General features: G+C 35.0%; 1 protein-coding gene across 1 annotated transcript in view; it reads left to right on the top strand.

Moving 5' to 3' along the window:
- The window catches only part of CTNNA3 (catenin alpha 3), a 1,251,491-nt gene that overhangs the window by 839,996 nt on the left and 384,415 nt on the right, over positions 1 to 27,080 (top strand). Inside the window, exon 11 of the mRNA XM_006089723.3 lies at positions 5,360 to 5,516. Within this exon, the coding sequence (XP_006089785.1) occupies positions 5,360 to 5,516 (157 nt within the window). The remainder of the gene's footprint in view (positions 1 to 5,359; positions 5,517 to 27,080) is intronic.

Below are 27,080 nucleotides of genomic sequence, written 5' to 3'. Positions count from 1 at the left end.
GTCTGTTCAGGTTTTCTGCCCATTTTTTAACTGGATTGTTTGGGATTTTATTTTGTTGCCGAATGGTATGAGTTCTTTATATATTCTGGGCGTTAGCCCCTTATTGGAGGTATTGTTTGCAAATATCTTCTCCCATTCTGTTGGTTGCCTTTTTGTTTTGTTGATAGTTTCTTTTGCTGTGCAGAAGCTTTTCAGTTTGATATAGAAAACAGTATGGTATTTACCATGGGGGGAAGGGGGTGGGAAGAGGTTGAAGACAGTAAAAGGGGTCAAATATAAGGTGACAGAAGGAGGCTAAATTTTGAGTGATGAGCACAAAAGGCGATATATAGAATTATACACCTAAAATTTATATAATCTTATTAACCAAGGTCACCCAATAAATTTAATAATAATTTAAAAAATTTGGATGTTCATATCTGAAGGAACCTGAGAGGGATCACATAACTCAGGCCCTGATCCCTCTCCCCAGAGCACACATACCTATAACTTCTGGGGAAATGAAAGAGTTGATATGACTCTGTTGTAGACATAAAATCAGTCTGAAGCAAACTAAACCTCTAACTTAAGCCCCTTGACTTCTAATCTAGAATTCCTTCTATAACTTTGCACAAATTATTCAATCTTTTTTTGCCTCCATTGTCTGACCAGTGAAATGAGAATACTGAAAGGGCTTTTCTCTTTGGATTAAAAATTTTAATGCAAATCAAATACTTAGAAACCATGCCTGGAAAATTGCAAGCTCTCAATAATGTTAGTCCTATGATTACTACACTATTTTACTATTTTCAACCAAATTTCAGAAGTGAAATATAAATTTATATATATATATATATATATATATATATATATATATATATCACACAAAAGAAAGAATGGAAGGAGTAGCTTGTCTTCAAAAAGGATGAAGTAGTATAGAATGTTTAAAAAGACCTCTTTATCTGGTAGTGCTATTTTCTCTAAGGAAGCAAAGTGAAAGCCTTGTTATCAAGACCAAGTTTAGATAAAATATTGCAGTGGAATCCATGTTCATTTTATCATTTCAGACAATAGGTAGCTTTTTATGAAAAATACATGGTTTGACTGTGGCAAACCAGGCTATGTGGGGCCTAAAGTTCATACAATTTTGAGGGCCTTTCTTTAAAAATAATAGTGAGTATTTAGAATGCAAAAATAAATGATAACTAGTTACTAATTTTCAAATGTTGACAAATACCAATGTTTTACAAAGTGTAGAGAGAAAGACTAAAAATCCTATATATTCTGAATCAAGTTTAGATGTTTGAGAGTTTCCCACAGCAAGTGAAAGCATGATGCAATAAAAATATTCTGATTTAATATAACAACTCAAAATGATATTGAATGCAAACTGTAACTGAAAAATAATTTTTGTAATGGGAGGGTGCTTAGCCTATGCTGAGGCCTTTGCCCCATGTCCCAGTAGAAAGGGTAGGAAGCCTGAAGGAGGTAGAATGGGACCTGCTGAAACTAGGCGGGCTTCCACCAGGGGGGCCTAATGTCCCCAGGCACCAAGGCTGACAGGAGCTAGTTTGAACAGGCCTCTGTGAGGAAGGAGAAATGGAGACCAGTGGGAGAGAGAAGCAGCAGCAAACACAGCCTTTATCAGTGAGCACGGGCAGGAAAAGTTGGGAGAACAGAAGCCAGACACAAAGAGGAAGGACCCAGTAGAGGTCTCAGCAGATCTTTGGGTTCCATGTCCTGCTACTATAATCTTGCTCAAATCCTTTGCTCTCCTTACTTGCTTGACAAAATCCCACTTAATAAATAAATAAATAAATAAATAAATAAATAAATAAATAAATAAAGCCTTTTCTGTAGGGACTAGAGCTAGGAAACTATTTAAAAGGAAACTATTTAAAAGACTATTAAAATAGTCTAGTTAAGATGTAATAAAATTCTAAAGTATAAAGACATTGTTTCAAAGGCGAAATGACTGACCAGGTGATTCACAGGGTCATGTATGCATCTCAACCATCTTATATAATAAATACCTAATATGCAAATTGTCCCCTCCACCAGGAGTTCAACTGGGAATTTGACCAGGGAGCGGGGACGGCCCCTCCCCACAACTACTCTCATTCCTGATTGGCTCCCCCACACCCTGATCGGGGGCGGGGTTGGCCCACCAACCTCTTGTGGCCCCTCCCCCAGGCCAGCTTGGTCCCCCATAGGCATCCCCATACCCTGATCAGGGGTGGGGCCGGCTGGCCAACCTCCCACGTCCCCTCATCCTGGCTGGCCTGATCGACCCTGATCAGGACGGGCCGGCTGGACCCCATCCGTGCACGAATTCGTGCACCAGGCCTCTAGTAATGTAAATAAAAATGCCTCAGAAAGCAATACAACTCATGTCAGTCCTGTTTAGCCTGAGGAGGATTGAGGAATGGTCTTTTTTTTTCCTCCCTCTAGATATATAGAAAAAATTCCAGGAGTGTGGCATTGGGATGAAGATTTTCTTCTCCCTTAAACAGGGCTAGCTTATCTTTGGAATTTTGTCTGCTTTTAGATTCAAGCTAAGTATCAGGAGAACCAAGTAGGATAGAGTTTTATCATAGTGTACAATGTTGAATCAGATAAGCTGGATCAGTAACAGAACCGCAAATGTCCTTTAAAAATATAGCCTGTCTTATATTCACGTCACCTTGTCCCCACTGAAGGTTCTTCACCAGGACCACTTTAAAAGTATGCCTCCCTGTAAATTTCAATACAGTCACATGTGTGCACAGTTGTCTAATTGCAAGGAAAATTAAACACCAGAGACCAGAGCCTTGCAATATACACAAGCCTACACTGTAAGCTAATGGGTTAATAAGACTCTAAAACTGAAGTCAAGGAATACTGTACAGTAGTTATTTCTTAGAGTAGTGTGTGTTTTCTTAGAATTTCATGTGCTCTTTCATAAAAATGAAATAAGAGGATATCAACATAATATTTTCAAGCCACAAATGTTTCCCTTCTTCTACTCCCAATAATTTGTTGGAAGTCATTTAAGTAAAGTTCAGCCTTTAGGTTACTTACTAGAAAAAGATTATTTTTATTGTTTCCATGTTATGGTGGTGAAATTTGAATCCTGTGTCCAACATTCTGCTACACTAATGAGGCCTGTTTTCCAATTTCAAAAGCAATTTTTAGTTCTCATTATTCTTGATTCTACTACATTTGACCTTTTGAAAAACTTCTTTCTCATACTGATCTTTAATATCTCAATGTTCTACCTCCTTTGTGATGGTTCTTTTTCTCGTCTCTATCACTTCCACTTTGTGGATACTTTGCAAAAGTGTTTTTCTCCTCCCTCTGCCCATTGTATCCTTTGATTTTCTTCCAACTCTAATACTGTGGCCTTTCTGCTAAACATTTCCCAGCAGGTGAGGTTATTCTCTATCCCATTTCTGGGTCATTTCATATGTTATTGTTCCTTCCCAAAAGGATATCATCTTATACTAATGTCTACTTATTTTTCAAATTTCAGTACATTGGAGCATCTTTCCTTACGGAGCTGGGTACCTCTCCCGTGTATTATAGGGCATCCTGTGCTTCCTTTTACAATAGCCCTTATGTTATAGCATGTATTATATGCTGCAGTGGGTTTCAGTGCAGGAGGCCCACCAGTGGCATCACTATCATCTGGGAACTTGCTATAAGTGCAAATATCAAGCTGCAAGGTGACTGGACTGAGTTAGAAACCAGGGTGTGGCTTCATTTATGCTGTATTTTCACAACCTCTCCAGGTGATTCGGATCCAGGCCAGCTTTATAAGAACCACTGGGATGTTGCATTTGCCTGTTTTCCCCTTGATTGTTCTACTAGATTGTGGCCTGTTTTAGAAATTATGGTGGCATCATCTTCATTGTGATGTCATTAGTATCCCGTGCAGAGACAACGTTTTTATGAGCTCCAATTTCAGTTCTCTGTTTGCTCTCTATGTAATTTGTATGGAGAGCCAAGAGTCATTTCAAAGTCAACATCTGTGTTGGAAAGTTGACATCTAGTACCCCTCAGCACCCCTCAGCAACGCTATCCTCCAAAACAATTGCACACATCTGGCTCTACTCCCCTTACTGACAAAAACAAACAAACAAACAAACAAACAAAAATTCTCCCGCCTCTCCATTAGTCATGGAGAGGCCTTAGTAATCATCTCTCTTTGAAGAATAACTTCATTTATTCTGAGTATACAGCTAAAACATATCCACTATAGAAAATCTGAAAAAATCAGTTACACACACAAAATAATTAACACCTGCGTGATATTTTTGGCAATAATTAACCTGCTCTCATCCTCCTTTAGTTAACTGAAAGTCCCATCAACGCCTTTTGATTGCCTCCACCATTGCAGTGCCGTCTTTTTTTAACCTACTTCTATCACCTACTGCTGTAGCCTTCTATGCCAAATTAATTTTTCTAAAGTGTAATTCTGAGGAAAGTGCTAGAAAGTCCACATGACCCTCCAGTGCCTTTCAAAGAAGACCACAGTCTGGAGTAGACAGTCAGGGACTCCTACAGGCTCTAGGAGGGACTGCTTCCCAATATCACAGCATGTCCCCTGTTTTCTAACCTTTTGAATCTTGCCACTTCCCTGTCCCAGCATTCCTTCTCACCAGTGATTTTACTTAAATTTCCATTTCAATTTTGCTAAAATTGCAAACTTCTTACCTTCACCACCACTCTACTCCTTATCCCTCTCTCTGCTCTGTTTTTTATTTAGTTCTTATAGCCATTTAACAGACCATCTATTTCATTTGTTCAACTTGATAATTGACTGTAATATAAAGTTCATCAAGACAATGATTTTTGCCTGTATCTTGTTCATTACCATATCCCTAAACTTGAAACAGTGCTGGATACATAAAGACACTCAAAATGTATTTGAAATATTGACTGACACATGAATGAACAAATGAATAAATAATGACTATCTCCTGTGAAAATTCAACAAGTCCTCAAGGAAGTCAGAGCTCTTACTCTTTCTGCTGAAGGTGAACTCTCTGTTCTCTAAAGACTATAAAACCATTATTTGTACTCATGACATGTACAACACACTGAATTGAGTTATAATTATATGTTGCCCTTCCCGTTGAGGAATATACAAATTCCTTAAAGGCAGATATCAATTATCTCTGTATTTCTTGAAGTTCTTAATGCACTGGCAGGTAATAAATAGTTCCAAAAGTAGTTAAATTATTGTCAAAAGAAAATAAAATTATTATCAAAAGCAAAAAGGGAGTTACCTGTGAGGACATTTTACCATTTTTCCTGTTGCTAAAATTGAATGTACCTATACTCTTAAGAATAACTGTTCCCAAAGAAATCACTATGTGAACATTCCACTTCTTTACAGGTTATTAATGCTGCACTTGCTTTGGCTGCAAGACCCAAAAGTCAAGTGGTCAAAAAAACCATGGAAATGTACAAGAGCACATGGGAGAATCATATACATGTCCTCACAGAAGCTGTGGATGACATTACAAGCATTGATGACTTCCTTGCTGTATCTGGTATGTTTTTGATTTTTTAATTTATACATTTGCTCTAGTCAATTTTCTGAACCAGAAAAATACTGTGTCTAATTAATTTTATGCAATATAATGAGACATTCTTATTGCCAAGTGCTGCTACGTATGATCTATTCTTAGTAATAATTCTCATGCCTTGTGATCCTAAAAGAAACTTCTATTCTTGAGCAAAGCATAATTAAAAATAGTAGGTGGAAATCTTAGGCATATCCTGTTTTTTTCAAATAAATCATCCGTTTCTCTTCTTTAAAATATTGGTATGTCTTGATTTCCCTGCATTTCTTTTCCAACCAAAATATTTCTACACTCTGAAAAAAATATATACATATATATATGTATATATTGATGTGATACACAATGTGTACTTCAACTACCAGTGTAATTGTTTAAATAATGGTGATGTAAAGGATCAAATAAACTAGTCTAAACATCTGACTACATCAGGAACAGAGAGGCCTGAGAGTCCAGGCCAAGCCCAGGTGATTCTCATCAGGACGATTCTCACCACAGGCTTGTGGAATTGCTCTCATAAAGCCATATCCTCAGAAGCATAACTCAGGTTTGACTATACAGTGGGGCCTTGACTTACGAGTGTCCCGACTAACGAGTTTTTTGAGATACCAGCTGTCTCTCGGCTGATTTTTTGCATTGAGTTGATAGAGTAATTTGAGTTAACGAGCTCCTTAATGAGCTCGGCCTCGGAACGAATTAAACTCGTAAGTCAAGGCCCCACTGTACTGTTCTAACAGCAAAGAACTAAAGGCTTTTTAGTTTTTTTCTTTCTCATAAAAATTAAGCCTCTCCTTAAATTATGCATTTAGTTGAGAGAGAAAGAGATTTCCTTGAAATGTGATAACATGCTTTTTTATAAAGCAAACTCTTATGAATTTCTAACATCATTTTATCTTTTTAAAGTTTTCCAATGTATTTTGTCGTTACTTTTACCTGTGTATATATATATATATTCATCCTAAACAGTAGTTCCAGAAACCTAGTGTGTTTTCAAGATTCCGTAATGAAAAGAAAATGTGTGCTAATTATTCTAAAATTGGTTTTATTTCTGTAGAGTGAAAAACTTTGCAAATAATAGAAAATATATGGGAGAAAATATTAACGTCCCTTGTTCCCCTATTCAGAAATAACAACCACGTATATCTGATTTATGTCCATCCATCATATGTACATATGTACATATACATATATATAATATAAATTATTTGCCTTTTCACACATAATATTTGGCTGAATTTTCCCATATTAGTATATAACATCAAAAATCATTCAGTTTTTCTCCTTTTGTTAGCACTTAGATAAATTGTAATTTATTATTATGAACATGCTATGTTAAGCATATTTTTGTCTATTTGCAATGTGAATCCATTCAGTGTCTATATTAGGGCAGTCTTTTGCAATTGAGCTGTTCGGTGCTAGGTTCTTTATTTCAGGTAGTTCTTTTGGTTACAATGAAAGGAACCTGCTGATGCTACTTGGTGTAAAGGCACTGTTATTGGTATACTGACAGGGAGACCCTCCTGAACACACAAGAACAGGAACCGTAATTGGCCAGGTCTTGCATAAGTAGAGAGGCCGGGGTCCGGGGTCTACGTTACTCCTTGGGTCCTTGGAGCAGGAACCCATGGTTTTGCTTTTCAGTGCTGGATTCACCTGACCTAGCAACCTTCATAGTGTGCTACTTTCCATAAACACCTGCAGTGTTTCAGAGTATTTTGCCTATATGTAATAGAAAACGCATATGCAAGTTGCTTGAAGAATAAAAAACCTTCCTTTTATGTAACTAGATGTTTTAAGTAGTTGATTCTAGACTTACTAGCCCTAGGATAACAGAAAACTTGGATAGGAATAATGCAGGTATGTGGGGGGAGTATCTTATCATTAACATTATTTAGAATTGTTTGTACAGGGTAGTAATAAGAAATGGATTAATATGTAGTTGTTTCATTATTGTTTTTAAATTCTCTACAGAGATGCACACCATTGTTTTCTATACTGGGGTGGACTGTTTCTACTTTGCTGTTTTTTGGATGCTCTAGTTGGTAGTGGTTTAAGGTTATTAATGACCTATGTAGGCATCTCTGGATTCTATTGAGCTTCCCTCATAGTTGAATGTCAAAGCATTATACCTCAGAGCATTAGACAATTTACCTAAAACAGGAAGAAAAGCGGATTGTTGGCTTGAACCTGTCAAGAAGGAAATCGTTCCCAGATGCCTTCCATAAGACTTTCTCATACTTGTTATTGATTCGTCCTGTACCTTCTCCTGGACCAATCACTAGCAAAAGCAAATGTGATTCCCATGATGGCCTTAGAGTGCTGATACATGGTTAACCCACATGACTGGGGACCAGAGAGAGTGGTATCCTAATTTGTAGCATTTGCTGATTTCTGTGGCATAAATACTCCCACGTTGACAATTATCAAGCTACCAATGTGATGTCATTGAACTCTGAATTGGGAAGAAGTACATAAAAGCAGCTCTTGTGACCTGGTATAAACAGATTCTAGCAGACCACTGGGCTTATACCAGTCATAATTCAACCTTCCTGACTAGTCACTTACTATACAAACAACATCAAAAGTTTTATCTGCAGATAAGAAGGGAAAAATGGCTGTTGACTAAATAACAGAATATGTTTGTCCCAAACACTAAGTGGCATCCATTGCTTTATCAGATTTCTGTGCCTTCATTAACTTACCTTGTAGTTAGCATGAGCTCCAGTGGTGTTTCTTGTTACATCATTACTTTTCAACATCTGTTCCTACAGATAATGGCATCTTCTCTCAAAATCTTCCCAGTCAAATACATAAGAAAGAATATAGCTGGGTCCAAATATCTTTTTAGTTCTAAGGGTAGATCCTTAGGACCAGGCTAGAAGTCCTAAGTCTAAGACCATAGGCCAACCAATGGGTGGGTTACCTTTCTTTCACTTGGCTAATTATAGTTCAAATTTCTGTGATGGGGGCTGCCCCAATCTGGTAGCTTTTGTGAGGTGCAGATTTTCTTAGAAAAAGTTGCAGATGTGATCAGCAGTGAATGACTTTTCTGGTACTACTTTATAATGATTTTTTATCATATGTTGTTTGTATTCACAGACATCTGGTTCTGCAATTTGCCAGGTAGAACAACAAACACGTTAGTTCATAGAGAATCTAAATTGTGAATTACCTAGAAAAATATTATGTTTTCAAATTTTATAAACTTCTATCTTTTTCATGGGCTTTCTTTCAGTAGATAGAAATACTCAATTCTGTTTTTACATATAAGTAAAGCATAAGGATCCCGAAAAGACTTTTATTTCTCCTGAGTCAGTTATAAAAATTTGTGGATTCTCAACACACCAGCTCTCCACATTAAAATATCGACCAAATGACAGCTTAAAATTAGTGAGAAAATATTCTTAAACTTCATTATTTCATTGTCATTAGAAAAGGTAGAGATCACACTGATAAAATGTTTACCTTATAATAATGTTTTATATTGTCCAATATTGACTGTAGGCTCTTGAAATAAGGGTACTTTTGATACCAAATATCTTTTATTTATCTATTTCAATTCCAAATATAGAAATATCATTGATGATTTAAAAATTGTATATTTATATAATCACCAAATTTCTCATGATACACAATCAAAATGCCAATATTCAGAAGGCATTTGGGGATTTTTTGTTCTCTGCTATATGTAGAAAACTCCAAATACAAGTGCAATCAGTTCTTTCTTGAAAATAATAAGGAATATAGACACCTCACCAATTTATTATATATTTTGAAACTTTATATGTAAAATTATAATGAAAGAGTAAATCTATACGTACTCGCAAAAGCCAAGAGATGTTTGGCAAACTGTTCTCTGACATTCAGTTATGCAAGAGGCTTTTTATGGTTTCGTGTTATTTATGTCAGTATCATTCCACCAGTAATTAGAAAAAATTCTTCAAAAGGCATTGGTCCCCAAACTTTGTGTTCCATCACTGATGATGGAGCTTATCCCCACATCATTCACTATGCTTTTTATCACTCTCTGAAAATGCATGTAACAAAACACCTGTCAGAAAATCTCTAGTCTGAAGATTCTTTGACCACATCAGAGTCTGTCTTCTGCACAGACAGAAGATATACCTATGTGATGAGATTTAAGCAGCTCTGTCTTTTCAGCCTGCCCTGCCGCCTGAAGTCTCCACCATTAGTAATGCATTTGTGAATATAAAAACATTTCATACCTCTGTTTAAGACACAAATTTGGAAAAGGTAACATATGGTTCAATCGGCTTTTTGAACCATTGCATTAGTTGACTCATGGTGAGCAATAATCTCAAATAACTGTATTTAGAAGAAGTGAACTTGGATAGAAGAGAATGATTTGGACCATAAGAACTATTGAACCATTGCTAAGAAGTAAGGAAATGTGAGGGTTGGTGAATATTTGCCCTTTTAAAAAACTTTATTCCTTCCTTCATTAATTAAAAGGTGTTGCATAATTGTAAGTGCTGAACACTATGAATGGTATTGGCGATTTAATAATGAGTAAAATTTACTAGAAGAGATAACTTGCAAGAGAGCTGTGAGAATGGGGATTATTGGAGAGAGGGGATCACAGAATGAATGGAGAATACCACTGGCATAGTTTGGAATTTTCTAGAAGAGAGATTGCCCATTTATTGATTAGAATTAGCACTGCTGTTCCCTTATTGTAAAGGTGTTTTCACTTTAAAGATACTATCATATTGATTCTTGGTGAATTATAATATTGGAGGATGCTTGAGGATCTTTTATTCCATGTCCTAAATTTCTCTTTATGTCCACTTTCCTCTATATCCACTGCTATTATTCCAGGTCAATCCATTATCTCTTACTTGAATTGCCATATAATCTTTCTAATTGAACCTCCTGCTTCCAGAATTTTTCTTGAAGGCTTTCAATGGGTAATTTGCAAGATTAATTATGGGGGTTTATGTATTATGCTTTCATTAACTGTCTTCAGCCTAGAATTAATAGTTTTAAAATCTTCAAATTATGACAAATAACTTAAATCATTAATTTTCACAATGTTCTATGACCTTACTTAGTGACACAAAGATAACTGATACTGTCATCAAAAGTTCACTAACAAAAGCCTCTGTGTTCACAACATTGTAGTAAACATGATCTTTGGCTTCTACAAAGTTATATATAAGTCATTTAACAAAGGAAAATAAAAATCAATAGATTTTCAATTTTTTTCCTACCTTAGTACCACATAAACACATAATAGTATTAGAAAGATTAAATTTTTAAATTAATTGCACACATGCTCAGTACTATTAAATCCCAACATAATGTTTATGGAATAGGTGTTGGGATAAAAGATGACTAATACAGTATATATCTATGCAAAGATAAATTACATAATATAATTATAACTAATTATCATGCATTGATTTATATATCTCTTCAACATACACCTACTGAAATGTTAGTTGATTAAATGCATCAAAGCATGATGTGTTTCAATATTCAGATGCATGCTTTTAAAATTAAGATTTGAAATCATATTCTGCAACAATAAATTGTTATAAGTGTATTGAATATCAACTATGGGCAAGTCAGCATGCTGGGAAATGGGGGAGGATGTAAAAGAGGAAAAGGCATAATGCTTGCTTGCAGAGAACTCATAATCTAATATACATAGAGCAGTTTCCAAAGGATTATAGTAGCCATATGAACAAAATGCTGTGCAATGAGTGCTGCTGGAATGTCAGGTATCGGGGGAAGCATAGTGGTTAAAGTACATAGTGGTTGAACTGAATTGTTGAATTGAACCTTGAACAAATTGGAATGGCATCGTAGAAAGATAAAAGCATGTGCAAGTGCGCTGTGTTTGAGAGAGCCAGGTGGCCACTACCTCAGGAACTGCGGGTACATCTGGATTGGTACTAGCCTCTAAAGTCAACAGGTGCCATAATATAAAGTCTTGAACATTTGTAGGAGAATGCAAATGGTCTAAAATTTTGACGAGAAGTGTCATGGAGTGCTGAAAACCATTCTGATAGAAGTAGATCGTGTAGTGCTCAGTAATGCTTTAATTGTTCTTGGAAGTGAAAATAAAATAAACTCAATATAAAGCAGGTGTTCCCTCACTTTCTCAACCCCACCTCCAAGAAATTAAAACATAAGACTGGCACATCCAAGATGTGACAATAGGAAGATGAGGGGAGAGCCAGTTTGATGACTTAAACCCAGCTCAGGCTGAGTCACCCAGGTGTTCATTTACCCAGCAAAGAAGCTCTTCATCAGGAGAGTCCGGTGATGACCTGCAGCCAGGATCTTCTGTGCCATTGGCTCAATTGCAGAGACAGTCTTGTGGTTGTAAGGTCGTTTTCTGCCTTCTCTGTGATTACATTTACATTTTAATGTGGTCGTATATGGCTCAGTGATCATTGTGGAGACTGCAGAGAAATTATACACACAGCTTTACATAAGTCATGGAGAGACAGGGAGAAAGTGTGCATTCAAAAATGATTGAGTAGGCTTCCCTAAAGCAATCCATTGTTGCTCTATTGGTAATTATGTTTTGAATTACTGCCTGTACTTACATGACTGAAGAGTAGTTTGGGCATGTGAACTGATATTTATCATGCAGCATTTCGTGTACTAACAGGCAAGTTCACTCAAGATGCCCTCATTTGAATGAACAATAGGTATACCGCAGGACTGTTGTTTGAATATTATAGATTGGATCTTGAGAAAAGCCATAATTAGAAGCCCTTATTTTGTAAACTTTTCCAAAATCAGCCAGAGTTGAGAATTTTTAGCAGAACTTTAAGGTAGAGCTGGCATACTCATCAATAATCTCACTGATAAAATTAATAGCATGCAGGGCTTGTATTTTAGTCTTGTATAAAAAGATAATAAATAATTCCTAAATTTTGCAGATGTACTTTGTAAGTTATGTACTTACAAAGGCTATGAATGATAAAATAGATATTTCATAAAAAGCTTTAAAAAATTATCTCACTGAGTATATACAGTATTAATAACTATATCGCTTGCCATAGCCAGATATATTGAAACTTTCAACAAAAACAAAGACTCAAAGTAAGTCTCATAATTTCATTTGTATTTAATTAATTCTGGGCAGTGTGTCAACTCTAAGCTCATGCATTTAATTAGTGTAATTTGGAAAAATAAAAAGTCTTAACATGGTGAATCCTGCAGGGCATTTTATTATTTTTTATTTTTTAAAATATATTTTTATTGATTTTAGAGAGGAAGGGAGAGGGGGAGAGACAGAAACATCAATGATGAGAGAGAATCATTGATCAACTGCCTCCTAAGAGATCCCTACTGGGGATTGAGCCTGCGACCTAGGGAATGAGCCCTGACCAGGAATCCAGCTGTGAACTCCTGGCTCATAGGTTGATGCTGAATCACTGAACCACACTGGCCAGACATTTTATAGATTAAATGAGAGATTAAAAGGAAAGTTTCTTCTTACCATGCAATATTCCCCCACCTAGGAATGAGGCCAAGACGTGCTTCTGAGCATTCTGAAAGACCAAACACTTCAGCTAGAGATAAAGAGTTTTTAGCAGAAAAAGCAGGATGATCCTACCTACATGCCAAAGGTTGTCCATTGGGCCCACAACGAAGCATGGCTTGGGCTACTCATGCAGGTGCAGATACAAGATCTGGAAGTATGAAGCCATGTACATGAGCTTGCAAGTGTGTGTTGGCATTGATTTAGGGACTTGGATAGCATCCTGGGACCTTTTAACAGAACAATAGAACCCTCTGCTTACAGAGTGGTTCTACAGCCTGTGCTGTGAACATTCTACGCATATTTGAGAATGGCAGCTAAGAATTACATTCTCACAAAAGCACATGTCATTCTTACTAAAATGTCACCATTAAAAGAACTCATAGATTAAACATCAAGACAATGGATTCTATCTCTAGGGAAGCACAGAAAGAAAAGATTGGAGGGGTCTAAGTGCTTTAGATTTAAAAGTCTGCCATTTCTTACCAGTTCTATCATCTTTGGGAAATAAATTAACCATTGACTCACTAAATGCCATTCTGTAAAATGTTAATAGCGATATCATTTTGCTATGGTCTAAATGTTTGCATCCCCCTCAAATTCACATGTTGAAACCCTAGTGTCCAATATGAAAGTATTAAACGGTGGGACCCTTGGGAGGTGCCTCCTAGGTCAGGAGGGTGGAATCCTCATGAATGGAATTAGGTTCTTATAAAAGAGACCCTCCAGAGATCCCTAACCCCTTCCACTATATAATAGCAGAGTGAGAAGCCCACCGGATGTCAACCATGAAGAGGGCTCACACAGATCACAGCTGTACTGGTGCCATGATCTTGGACTTCCCAGCCTTCTGAAGAGTGAAAAAATAAATGTATGTTGTTTATAAACTATCCAGTCTGTGTTATTGTTATAGCAGCCTGAATGGACTAAGACACGTTTATTCATTTATTTAACAAATATTTACTGAGCACCTACTAGGTGATAGGGCCGTTTTAAATCCTAGAAATAGAACAGTCAGTAGAACAGAAAAAAAGTCCCCTGCTCTCTTAGAGCCATTCTTGCATGATTGCAATAATTAAATACGATGATGTAGTTAAAATGCATTGAATGGTATCTAGGACATACAGAGTGGCCCAGGAAAAGATAGACATTATTACTAACATCATTTCGCTGGGAAGCCATTGTTAAAATTATTTTTAAAAAATATGTTTTTATTGAGTTTTGGAGAGAGAGAGGAAGGGAAAGGGATAGAAATATCAATGAGAGAGGAATCATCGATCCATTGGCTGCCTCCTGCACACCCCCTACTGGAGAACAAACCTGCAACCCAGGCCCTGACCAGGAATCAAACCAGTGACCTCTTGGTTCCTGGGTCTATAGTCAACCGCTGAGCTACACTGGCAGGGACTATTGTTAAAATTTAAACTAGGTATGAGAAAAATAAATATCTTTAGAAGAACTACTTTGTTAAACCTATCTCAATTAGTACACTATAGTTTATCAAAATGACTGAGTAATTACCTTAAAAACTATGGTATATAACTATCAGATGTTAAAAATTTAGAATTATAATAATGCCAAATATTAGATAAAATGTAGAAAAATAATAACAATTCTATGCTGCTTCGTGGAATGTATATTGTTTTAATCTCTTTGACGAACAAAATAGCAATATGTGCTACCTAGATTGTTTTGCAACAAATACCCTTCTACATGTATTGGAAAAACTTGTGCACATATTCATAAAGAAGGCTCGTACAAGTATGATCACTATGGTATTTTTAAATAGTGAAAGCTGGATATAATATAAACATCCATCAGTAGGAGCATTAATAAATAGCAGCAAGCATAGTAGTTAAAACAAATAAATGTGTTTCACATGTTAATATGACAGATTTTAAAAAACAGTGTTGAGTAACTTAGCAAGTTTTAGAGCAATATGAATAATAGAATGCCATAAATGTCTAATGTAACAAATACATTCCTGGGGTTAGCTCTGAAGAGGGAGAGAACTCCATGGGGCTGATTGTACATATTAGACTTAAATTTTATTTGTTATGCTTTATTCTTTGAAAATAATAGAACAAAAGCTGATGAAAAATAGGATGCATTTTTATTGAAATAGATTCTTTTCTATATTTTATTATGTTATGATTTCTGCTTTAGAGATTAGTGAACAGGAGAAGTAAATCTCAAGATACAAAGACAGGCAGTGTGGTTGATTGTGTGCCTGGAAGCACAGAGCGCTCTTCCCAGGTGAACCTATATCAGTACTTGAAACTCACCAAGTAATGGTGATTATCCAATATTCCTGAACTTGATTGTGAATTAGTAATATAGTTTAAGAAAATGCTTTGTGAAGGTGAAAGTTACCTAAACCTTTATCACCCAGGATCAGACTCTGATGAAATAATATTCTGTAATATTTTTATGCCATTTTTGTACCCTTGTTTTGTGGGTGAAGGTAGGAAAAGAATGGCTAGTTTCTAAAAAATATTTTTGCTATGAACTATTTCAAGCATCCAAAGAGTAGAATGGATAGAATAATAAACAATTTAATCTTACCATGAAGATTCACCAAACCTTAAACTTTTGTCATACTTGATATTACATGTATAATTGAAGTCCCCTGTGTAACCTTTCCTAGGATTTTACAATTTTCCCTTTACTATGGATTTTGATGAAAGCCCTTGCCTCCTGGTGAGCAAATCTGCATGACAGACATTTTACTTATATTGGATTTGGAGATCCAGAGCATCCTAATAATCAGAGCCTGCCTCAGGCACTAGTTCTTCTCACTCTGGGTATATGAAAACTCAGACCTAAAGGTGAGGGTTTCCCACAGGGTCATGACAATAAGATTTAAATGTTATTCTGTGTTACCATCCTTACAGCAATTGTGAAGCAAATGATGGAGGAATAACATCCTATAAGCAAGCACACAATGAACACTTTGGTATTAACTGTTTACTGTGTCCGTCAACAAATGTTTGTGAACCATTCCCATCACCCTAGACATTGGACTTCTCTACAAGGGATGTATAGTCTAATGGCGGAAACAAGCCCTTGAATGCCATTTCAGTGTGGTGCAATTGTTTATATGGAAAGACACCAAGGTTATCTTTCTATCAGCTAAACCAATCTTTAAATCTCATTATGTTTTATTGTTATTTAAATTTGTGATCACTGTTTTGTATATTGGCATTTAGTACTTCACTATAAGGACCTTAAGAACTTATTTCAAAGAGTCAAAGCATACTTCATATTTAGTATTATATAATTTAGTCATCTCTATAATAATTAAAGATGCACAGTAAATTTCAATCTGGTTCTCCATACAATTTTTAAAAGATATAACACTAGGCATTTACAAATAATTTAATAGTTTTACATCTATTTATAGATAATTTTATGAATGATTTCCCCCTATATTACAGATTTTCTCTTTGGGATTAAGTTGCTTTGGGATTTCAGGTTTTCACAATACAAGTGCAGTACCTGTTAAATGATCATTTTAGGTCAGGTCAAGTTCAAGATGGCAGTAGAGGAAGGCCCTGAATTCACCTGCTCCCATGGATACAACAAATTTAGAGCTACATATGGAATACTTTACTCTGAAAAAGACCTGAGAGTTAGGTGAACACCTCCACCACAAAAGATAGAAGAGACACATTGAGATGGATAGGAGAAGCAGAAACACAGTTTTCCCAGGACCCCACCTGAGGCATCACAGCAACCTACAAACAGGAGGGATCCAAAAAATACAGAACTCTTCCTCGAGGAGTGAAGGAATTGTGCCTGGCATCAGACACCCCAGCCCTCTATCCAGCACTGGAAAGAGGTGACCCCGAATTGGGGTTTGAAAGCCAGTAGGGGTTAAGTCCAGGAAAACCACAGAACTGTAGAAAACAGAGAATCCACTCGTAAAGGGCTGACAAGGACTCACTTGTTCTAAGATCCAGCATTACCCCCGATACCAAAACTGTACAAGCATGTCACAAAAAATCATGAACATAGATTTTAAAATCCTCTACAAATATTAGCAAATTGAATTTAACAAGACATTAAAAAATCATAAACCACAGTCAAGTGGGACTTCTTCCAGGGATGTAAGGATAATTCAACATTCATATATCAATCAATGTGATAGACTGCATCAACAAAATGAAGGATAAAATTAATATCATCTCATTAGATGCAGAAAAGGCATTTGATAAAATACAACATCCACTTTTGATATAAACTCTCAGCAAAGTAGGCATAGAGGGAATTTATCTTACTATAATAAAGGCCGTATATGACAGACTAACAGCTAACATCATACTCAATGGTAAAAACTAAAAGTTTTTCCTTTAAGATCAGGAATAAGACAAGGATCCTTGCTCTTGCCACGTTTATTCAGTGAAGCATTAGAAGTTTTAGACACAGCAATTAGGCAAGAAAAATATATTAAAGGCATCCAAATAAGAAAGGAAGAAGTAAAATGATAAAGTTTGCTTTGATTATCAAGATCTTTTAGGGTTTCAAACAAATTTTAGAATTATTTGTTCTAGTTCTGTGAAATATGCCATTGGAATTTTGAAAGAAATTGCATTGAATATGTGGATTACTTTGGGTAGTATTGACATTTTAATAATATTAATTCTTCCAGTCTTTATTGTCCTTCAAAATGGCATTTATTTTTGAAAATAGGTTGCCTCTGAAATTTTGTAAGAATCTTTTGATTTGTCAAATGGCTTAATTTAATTGTGATATAGATCCTACAAGAATATTTGTACTTTGTTTATTAATTATAGTAAAATAGTGTTTATGTCATTTAGTCAAACTTGAAATCACTTCATTGTCAGACTCTATGTACATATATCTCTTCAAAATATAGCCTTATTAGTATATTTTCTTTTATTTTAAACAGTAGAGTATAATAATTTTCTTATCATATCTACTAACCCACCAGAATATTCCATGGAATTTTAAAAAATCAAGGTTTATATTTTGGTATTAGCATGATTTTCATAGTAAATATGATGATACCAAAACTGTTTCCTGGGGACTTTAGTGAAAGGTTTTCATAATGAAATATATGACATATATGCCTTAGCTAATGGTTAAATTAACTGGAGAATATGAAAATATAGAAAATAAAGGGGGGGAATCAAATGATCTTTTTTTTTAATCTATCACTGTATGCTAGGTAGCTGTTAGCAAGTTTCTTAAAATATCTGTCATTACTGCCTGGAGGAAATAGCTTTTATAAATGAGTTTAATAAAATAACTTTCACTTCTTTCTTCTAAAATAAATTTTAGCTGAATTTCCCAACATAAGTACCTTTATATCCCATTAGTGATTAGTGAGATATTAGGTATCACAGTTATGTCATTAATTACTACATTGATCCTGTATCTCCAGATACTAATGAAATACTTTATAAACATGCTTTTTTAAAATCCTTTGTCATAGTCTCTTTAAACTTATGTTCCCGTGATCACACCAAGTTCAAGTTCATATCATGGCTTTTTAAAATACATTCTAATATCAACTTTCCTCATAGTCATTAATCTTATTCTTAATAAAATTTGATTTCTTTTCTCTCCTCATGGGACGTGATCCTTGAATGTGATTATTAAGGTGGTGGGTAGATAAAGAACTCTGAAAGTTTAAGGGCTGGCCAAGGAATAATGTTATCCTCCTGAGTCATAGTGTAGCATATGCTATACTACTATGGCCAATATGTTGATATCAATACCATAAAATAAGATACACTTTAACTGGAAGCTAATGGAGTATAGCATGACAAATATTTGCTACAGATTGGAGGATTAGTGATGCAAGCATGGAATGTGGATACCATTCATGCCTTCTCCTCAGCTTTTGCCATTCAACACAACCAATGATAGCTCCAGTAACTCATCTTGCAAAGAAAATCACAGTTTATAATGGGCCATCTCTCACTGACCAGTTATTTGGATTTGGACAAATTTCTTAATATCATTTGCTTCCTTCTTCTGTAAATGGGATTAATAGTTCCTCCTTGACAGGCTAATCTTTGAAACTAAATAGGCAATGGTTTTGAAAGTGCACAGCAGAGTGACTGTGGCATAGAGTTCTCTCAACATGTTCAATGACCCTAAGTCAAAGTTACTTAAAAATGAATGTGTTGAGCTTTCCTCTCTTCTGTACATAAGAACTATTTTCTTAACTTACAAATCTTTAAATGGTCTCTGTATCTTATAGGGTCATTTCTTTTATCTTCTGCATTGCTTCTACCCATTGTAAGAAAGAGTTTGGGACGATGATTACATTAGGTGGCTTGTTACACGCCGTCACACTTCTTTGTTGATTTAAGTGTAAATAATAGAAATAAACTTGTGACTATTTTTAGCAGGAATAGAAGAATTATGAACCATACATTTTAAAGGAGATTTATGATATTAGAACTTGTACGTTTCCCACTGTCTCTGGAAGCGTATGGATTAACCATCGTCTAATACACTGGAATACTGCCTGGCAGTGTCTGCTTTTTACTGCTTTATTGGCAAGTGGTTAATTGGAACTAGTTTGCCTTTGTGTCCTTTTTAAATTCTGGTTGTATTTAATATTTAGAGATGCTATTGGGTAATGAATTATGTCTCAAGATCTCTGTGAAAGAAGTTGTCACATTAATAAGAGTGTAGTATTTATGACCAACACCCAAGGGAAAAAAGGTAAAATTGTCAAGTGAAGTTGAAAATTCACAAACACTTAAACTTCCAATTGAATTAAATGACAAGGAATATGCAAACTACTGCTTTCTTCACTTTTGAGAATATTTGTTGTGGGGAGCAGATGGATGAAGGTTTAGAAGGATTTTTACTGCTCTTATGGCTTTAGAGGCTCTTCAAGGCTCTTGTTATTGCATTGCCTTTGTTGCAAACCATCCATCTCTTTGGTCTGTCTTTCATTGTACTTTTGCAAAAGAAATGAAACTGACACGATAAAGCTATTTTATGCAGCACACTGAATTATTATTAATTGGAGAAAGAAACATGCTTTGGTTAGAACATTAGCTTCCTGTTTTAAAATTATGTCACCTTTGATCTTCTAATTGTTCCAGATGAATATTTTATCTTTTTTCCTGTATTCCTGTCTCGTTTTGTCTTATAGTTTGATCTAGCAATTAGTAATATTCTCACTATATTTCCCTAAGGACAATCTGTGCTTTTGAGTACAATTGGTATGTTCACAGTCATTTTCAATTCCTTTTTCAACACAAGTCATAAACCCCCCTTTTCATGTCAAAGAAGAACAAAGAAGGAATAAGCCCAACTGGTCAGGCCAGATGTTGAGAAATCAGATGACGGGGGGGCTGGGGGGGAGAAAATCAAAAAGCCATTCAACTCCTATTTTGCTTCAGCCTTCTCTGTCAGTGACAATGATCTTCAGTCTCAATGGGGTATAACAAATATGGCTAAGGGGATCAAAGCCCAACTGGTAGTATAATAAGAGTATCTGGCTGATTTATTTTGTTTTAAACCTTTATTGTTGGAAGAATTATATATGTCCCCTTTATTTTCCTTATTGGTTATGGTTGAAGTGTCTAGATATTCAAGGTCCTACAACAGCTCCTGTCCCTTTTCTGTTACCCATAGCCCTTTGCTTGAAGCCTTGAGTGCTTACAGAAATGTCAAAATAACAACATCATAAGGTTTAAGGAATTGTATCAGGCAGGACAAGCTAGGTAATACATTGGTAGCAAACAGTGAAATATGCCAGCAGATTAAAGTGAAAAGGTTTATTTCTCAACTACATTATTTATTCATTGTTTGTTGCAAAACAGCAAGAGGTGTCCGCATGTGATAGCCACTTGGAGACCTACACTGATGGAGCTTCTATCTTCATAGAAGCATCCTCGTGCCAAGGGGCAAGGAAAAGAGAATGTGGAAACAACGTATATGCTTCCAGGGAAAATCGCACGCACCTACACGCACACACACACAAACAAACGAAAAGGAACTAACGACATACTTCTACTAGGAAATGCTATTTTGCATACATTTCATTTGCTACAGCAATGCTGTCTGAGTTCAATTTGGCAGAGGAATTTAATCTATATAAAAGAACTGACATTTGAAAATTGGCCTAATGATACCATAGATATATTCCCCAAATTTTCTGTTTCCTTAAAAATAAATCACTTATCAATAGTTTTTGAATGTATATAAATTATTCTTTAGGTTTACATTTTTAACCTATCTAAGATTACAAAAAAATTAGGTTACATATTGATTTCATTGAGCATATGTATATGTATGCATACATTTTTGTGTGTGTATTTATATATATTATACTGTGATAAACTTTCTTTAATATATTGAAAAACTACCTGTTTCAGGCTGAAAGAATTCAAGCATTCCATATTGAGTGAACGAGATTTTATCTTCATCATATCTATTTTTAAAGATTACCTTCATATTCCTTCTAAATTTGTGTCTTGCAGCTTGAAATAGATATTAAACAACTATGATATATGCAAAATGATATGAGTAAGCACTATATAACTTTTATTCTTTGTAGATGAAATAACAGACATTCCTAACATGTCATAAAAGATATAAAATTAACAGGTTAGAAGGTAGAGTCTTAAGAAGTTATAACTGACTCACAAGTCAGGAAAGAGACCCCACAAAATGAGGCACAGAAATAGACCAGAATTGGAATATGCTTATTTACCAATCATGCATTTTAATGAACCGCAGTACAATAAAGTTCTCCATCATTTTCATAAGATGTGTACATAAAGCATTATGAAAGGCTTCATGTAGGAAGTCACTTTAGCTGTGTGTGTATAAAGTTGCAGAGTATGAAGAAGAAGAAGTAGCATGAGTGATTATCTTTAACTCTTCATACTTTTATTTTTTCTTCTGTTTATAATTTTCATAACTCCTCTAGTTGGCCGTTCTTAAACTTTCCTTCTTTCATTACATCTATTTTCAGAATCATACAGAATACATGAGTATTTACTTGTCCTTCAATTCATTCTTACTATATTTACATCCAAATAAATATTTTAATAAACTGACCAAAACCCTCTCATGAACTATTTATGGACAAGAGATGAGTTGATCATTACCTTTGCTGTGTCTCATTGATTATATATAAAGATCGGTTAATAGCTTCTGAGCAAAACTTGGATAATATGACCTCTGAATTTTGGCAAACATTTGGGTAGATGCCAGTCAGTTCTGTTGATCTACCTTGGTTTATCAATGCAATCTGGAACATCTTACTAACATAGCACTCTTTTCTGCAATACCTCTATCTTATCTTCTCTAAAAATCAAAGTAATGTTTCTTGTATAAACCACGATGACTGAGATCTCTCTTCTCTTCTTTGAATATGACCTTGTTTCTCAATGACCCATCCCCATTAGAGTCTAGCTACTCTCCCTCTCTTGACATAACTAAAGGAATTCCTTTTTAGGTCATATGGTCGCATGTAAAGTGTTTTAGACATGTTTTGTGTCTTCTAAATTCTGTCACTCTAGGCTTTTCACTTTCTTTTGTCTACCGTTGTATGAGGTTCAGTTAAAAAAAAATTTAGACCCTATGAATACTCATATGACCCCTTCCTTGTGTGCTAGTTACTCATTCATAGTAATGTATTAGATGGTTATTTTTCTACTTTCATTGTTATAATGTCTATAAATTTTAAGTTTTCTTCAGCTGACATATTGTGACATTTAAGTGTGAGTGGTTTATGCTATACTATAGAGACAATAATTGTTTAATCAAGACTTCACACTGTAATTCTAATCAGGAAACTATCACTCCATAGGAGTTACTGAAAGCCATTCTGTTTTCGTTATCTTTCAACATCAACGTCTTTAAAATTAGCAAAATGAATGTTAGAAACAGATTTTCATTGGTGAAATTCATGGCTTGTTCATGAGTCTAATTTGAGAATGGTTACTCATTAGTGAAATAAATGGCATTCAAGATACATGTGTTAGCTAGGATATTGTGCTTATTCATGATACCCATAACCTGGATGTCTACCCAGGCTTGATCCCTAAATGATCTTGCATCCAAGCATGTAAGATGATTTCTAAGTTCTTAGTGCTTACTACAAAGGTAATGGAATCATTTCTTTGGATTATTATCATAGTTATTTCAAGTGGTTCATTATGCAAGATATGGTCCAATTACTTCAAAAGACAGATATTTGACTTTATCAACTTAGAGAAGAGCTATATGAATGATTTTGTGACTACTTGCTAATAAATATTTATTTAATAAGTATCTTTTGGAGGAGTGGCAGAATTATTAAAACAATTTTAAAGCTTATTAAAACATAATTTTGTGTTGGATCTATGGAAGGAGTGAAACTGCACAGACTTTGACTACGGCTATTGGTGGTAATTATTATCTACCTACAGACCCCAATGGCTATGCTGGATGATGTTGGCTTCTGCCCCTTACCTTGCTAATACCTAATATTTTTCCTAGAGATTTTCTTTTATATTTATTGATTTTTTACAGAGAGGAAGGGAGAGAGATAGAGAGTTAGAAACATCGATGAGAGAGAAACATCAATCAGCTGCCTCCTGCACACCTCCTACTGGGGTGGTGCCTGCAACCAAGGTACATGCCCTCGACCAGAATCGAACTTGAGACCTTTGAGTCTGCAGGCCAACGCTCTATCCACTGAGCTAAACAGATTAGGGCTTTCCTAGAGATTTTAATGAGATAGTCACCAAGCTTCTTAAAGAGTATTGGCCCGTAGTTGTTTTTAGATATTTCTTAACAAAATCTATATTTTGCTTCTTTTCTAAACTTAAACACAGAAGTGAAAACTGAAGGCAGAAGATTGTAGTTAATCTTGTCATATCACCATTACTCAGGTTCCGTCTATATCGTTTTCTGCATCCTAATGAGAGCTTTCCTTCAGCCAATCCTATATTTTCTGATAATATATCTTTCTCTGTTTCACAATATGCTCATAGTCATGGTGTTTCTCATAAGCTAGGACTGCCCGATATTCAGGTGCGTTTTGAGGCACTCATTTATTCTTTCTTTTTTAAATCCTAAAATATATGAATTTCAAATGTGTAAAATAAAAAGCTAATCTTTTCTGAAATCCATGCATTCATTTATCCTCTTTAGTTACTTTCACTTTTATTTAAATATAAAATGAAATTGCTTTCTGGAAGAAAATTTGAAGTAGTTGTATTTTGTCTGAATGTTTTGAAGTGAACATAGCAATGTGGTTTGCTTTTAGAGGAAGCAAAATAAACTGGAAAAAATTTTAATGGCATTTCATGCTTTTCCTCTCCAAGTATCAGACTGCAATGTCTTGGACCTAACCTTTTTTTTTAAGTTCCATTAACTCAAGTTCCATAACAACACGATTTATTAAAAACTTAGTTTCCAAGGGTGCCAACGGTAAGGTGTTAACTAATGTACTTGCAGCAGCTCCAAGGAAAATTTAGCTTTTTTGAAGAATGGCTCTCATGTTCCTCCCCTTTCTGTCATTTAATGGAGTGAAACGAGGAAGAAGAGTGGCATTGCAGGATAACAAAGAATTTAGAGTAGTCTGAAAATTGTAATGAGATTTTCAAATAGACCTTATTTTATGGGTTATTGTGTTTGTTTTTAAGTTAGGGCACTTCTTGGAAATGGAAACCAATTTTCACTGATTCCATCAGGTTTGCCTTTAAATATGTTTAAGGGTGGGTGGAGAGTAAGAAATGGTCATTGGTGTTAGAGTAATTTTAAGGGCAAATCTACAACAAGTATAAAAGGATTCTCAGAATTTCTCCAGTATATAGACCAATGACTCCAGCATCCTGTAGGTTACATCTCTATGTACCTCTTAGGGCTGAATGGAGGCATGGGCGGTAAGGACAACAAATAAAGATCCTATTTGAATTTGTCATTTAGTACGAAATAATTAATGCTAGATAAATGGAAGATTGCCAGAGGAGGAATATTTTTATTTTGCCCATGATCTTATACAATGAAGAGCTGTGGTTGGTGGCTATAGATCATATGCTTTGTGAATTACATTGAATTTTTTTCTATCTTCTAATTTTTGTGTTCTTCCTTCTTTATTTACTGTGCATGCTTTGAGAGCAGTCAGTTTTTACTGATGAATTTATTACAAGTCTGTTTTTTCCATGAATTAGTATCAGATTAAAGGATTGTGACATGCTTCAGAAATAAAACTTAACTACATTTAGAAATTATTTTTTCTGCCTACATATAAGGATTATATCATTCATTGATGTGATTGTGAAATTTCTGAGCACAGAGGACAAATTTGTGTTTCCCACTAACATAGCTCCAGTGCTGGATTGGTCAAAAAAATGAATGTGTGAATGGATACACTTTAAAAATGACAAGCACTGGAATAAATACATAGACACGAAAATATGCAGTTGATTGGAGGAGCTTGAAGATCAAAGTTAGTAAATAAGTAATTCCATTCTTTTCAGAATTCCAAAAAAAAGTAAAAATTATATAATTTATGTAATTTGCCAAAAAATGCAGTTAGGGACATGCTGTTTTATATCATCACTTCCAGAATTCTGCTTTGAAATGACTATAACTGTGAGACCGTAGCTAGATGAATTATTGAAATAGTGGAGAAATTGAATTTCTCTATTTCATTCACTCAAACAAGGAGTAAATAGCTCTGAAAATGAAAATTGTCTCCAAACAGATATCCAGTTTCCATTTGGGATTGTTTTTAAAATCAACTCCAGTTTGATCCAGATTGATATTAAATTTCAGTTCAGGTTTACTGAAGAATTTGCATAATCTTGGCTAAATTGGAGGTATTGGTGTGTGTGTGTGTGTGTGTGTGTGTGTGTGTGTGTGTGTGTGTGTGTGTATACGTTTTAAAATTCTTTTATCTTGTGCTGGAGTTTTTCTCTTAATGATCTCTTGAATAGAATGTTGTGTTGAGGTATTTTCTAGAGCACATGAAAGGCAAACAAGATAACACAATGAGATATTTTGAAAAGAGACAAACAATATGCAAAAATGATGCAGAGATAAAACATATCTAAATAACCCCATCACAAGAATCACACTTATCCTTGACTCCATACCCTTGTTTTAGCACAATACCTACCATATAGTGTGGGCTCAACATAGGTGTTGAATTTTATTTCATTCCAAAATATTTATTATAATTCACAGTTTTTATGTTTCTGAAAGAACCTATAATTATTTGGAACTAAAAAATGCTGATAGAGACATTAAACAAACCAAAATACCACATTAATTATTGAAATATTTAATATTATAAAGTTATAAAATTTCCATCATGTATGTCTTGATTTAAAGTATTTCTAATGACTTTTAATATACTTTTTTGAATTGTAGTAAATAATGAGTTGACTCTAAAATTGTATATGAAACTACAGATTCAATAATAGCCCAAAATTCTTTTTTTTGATGTTCCATTTTATTTATTATTATTATTTTCTTTTTTTCTTTATTGATTAAGGTATTACATATGTGTTCTTATCCCCCCATTACCTCCAACCCCCCCCCATTCATGCCCTCACCCCCCTGTTGTCTGTGTTTGCAACAGCATGAATGGAACTGAGAGCATTATGCTAAGTGAAATAAGCCAGTCAGAGAAAGATAAATATCACATGATCTCACTCATTTATGGAATATAATGAACAACATAAACTGATGAACAAAAACAGATCCAGAGACAGAGAAGCATCGATCAGACCATCAAACCTCAGAGGGAAGGTAGGGGAAGGTGGGGGTAAGGGGGAGAGATCAGTCAAAAAATTCTTAAAGAAGTACAAGAAATTGAGCAGCGTTACCCTACCAGATAGCATGAGCTTTAGTATTTAGTACTTAGCAGTGTGATACTAGAACAAGAATTGAGATTAATATAGAATTAAATATGAATATAGATAATAAAATATAATAGATAACTAAATATAGACTCAATTGTACATAGACACTTAATAGATAATAGAGGTGGTTGTAAAGAGGTATTGGGAAAGGAT

Source organism: Myotis lucifugus, unplaced genomic scaffold (genome assembly GCF_000147115.1).
Source record: "Myotis lucifugus unplaced genomic scaffold, Myoluc2.0 scaffold_62, whole genome shotgun sequence".
Taxonomy (NCBI): domain Eukaryota; kingdom Metazoa; phylum Chordata; class Mammalia; order Chiroptera; family Vespertilionidae; genus Myotis; species Myotis lucifugus.
Note: the sequence above shows the minus strand (reverse complement) of the source record. Positions and strands in the feature narration are given on the sequence as shown.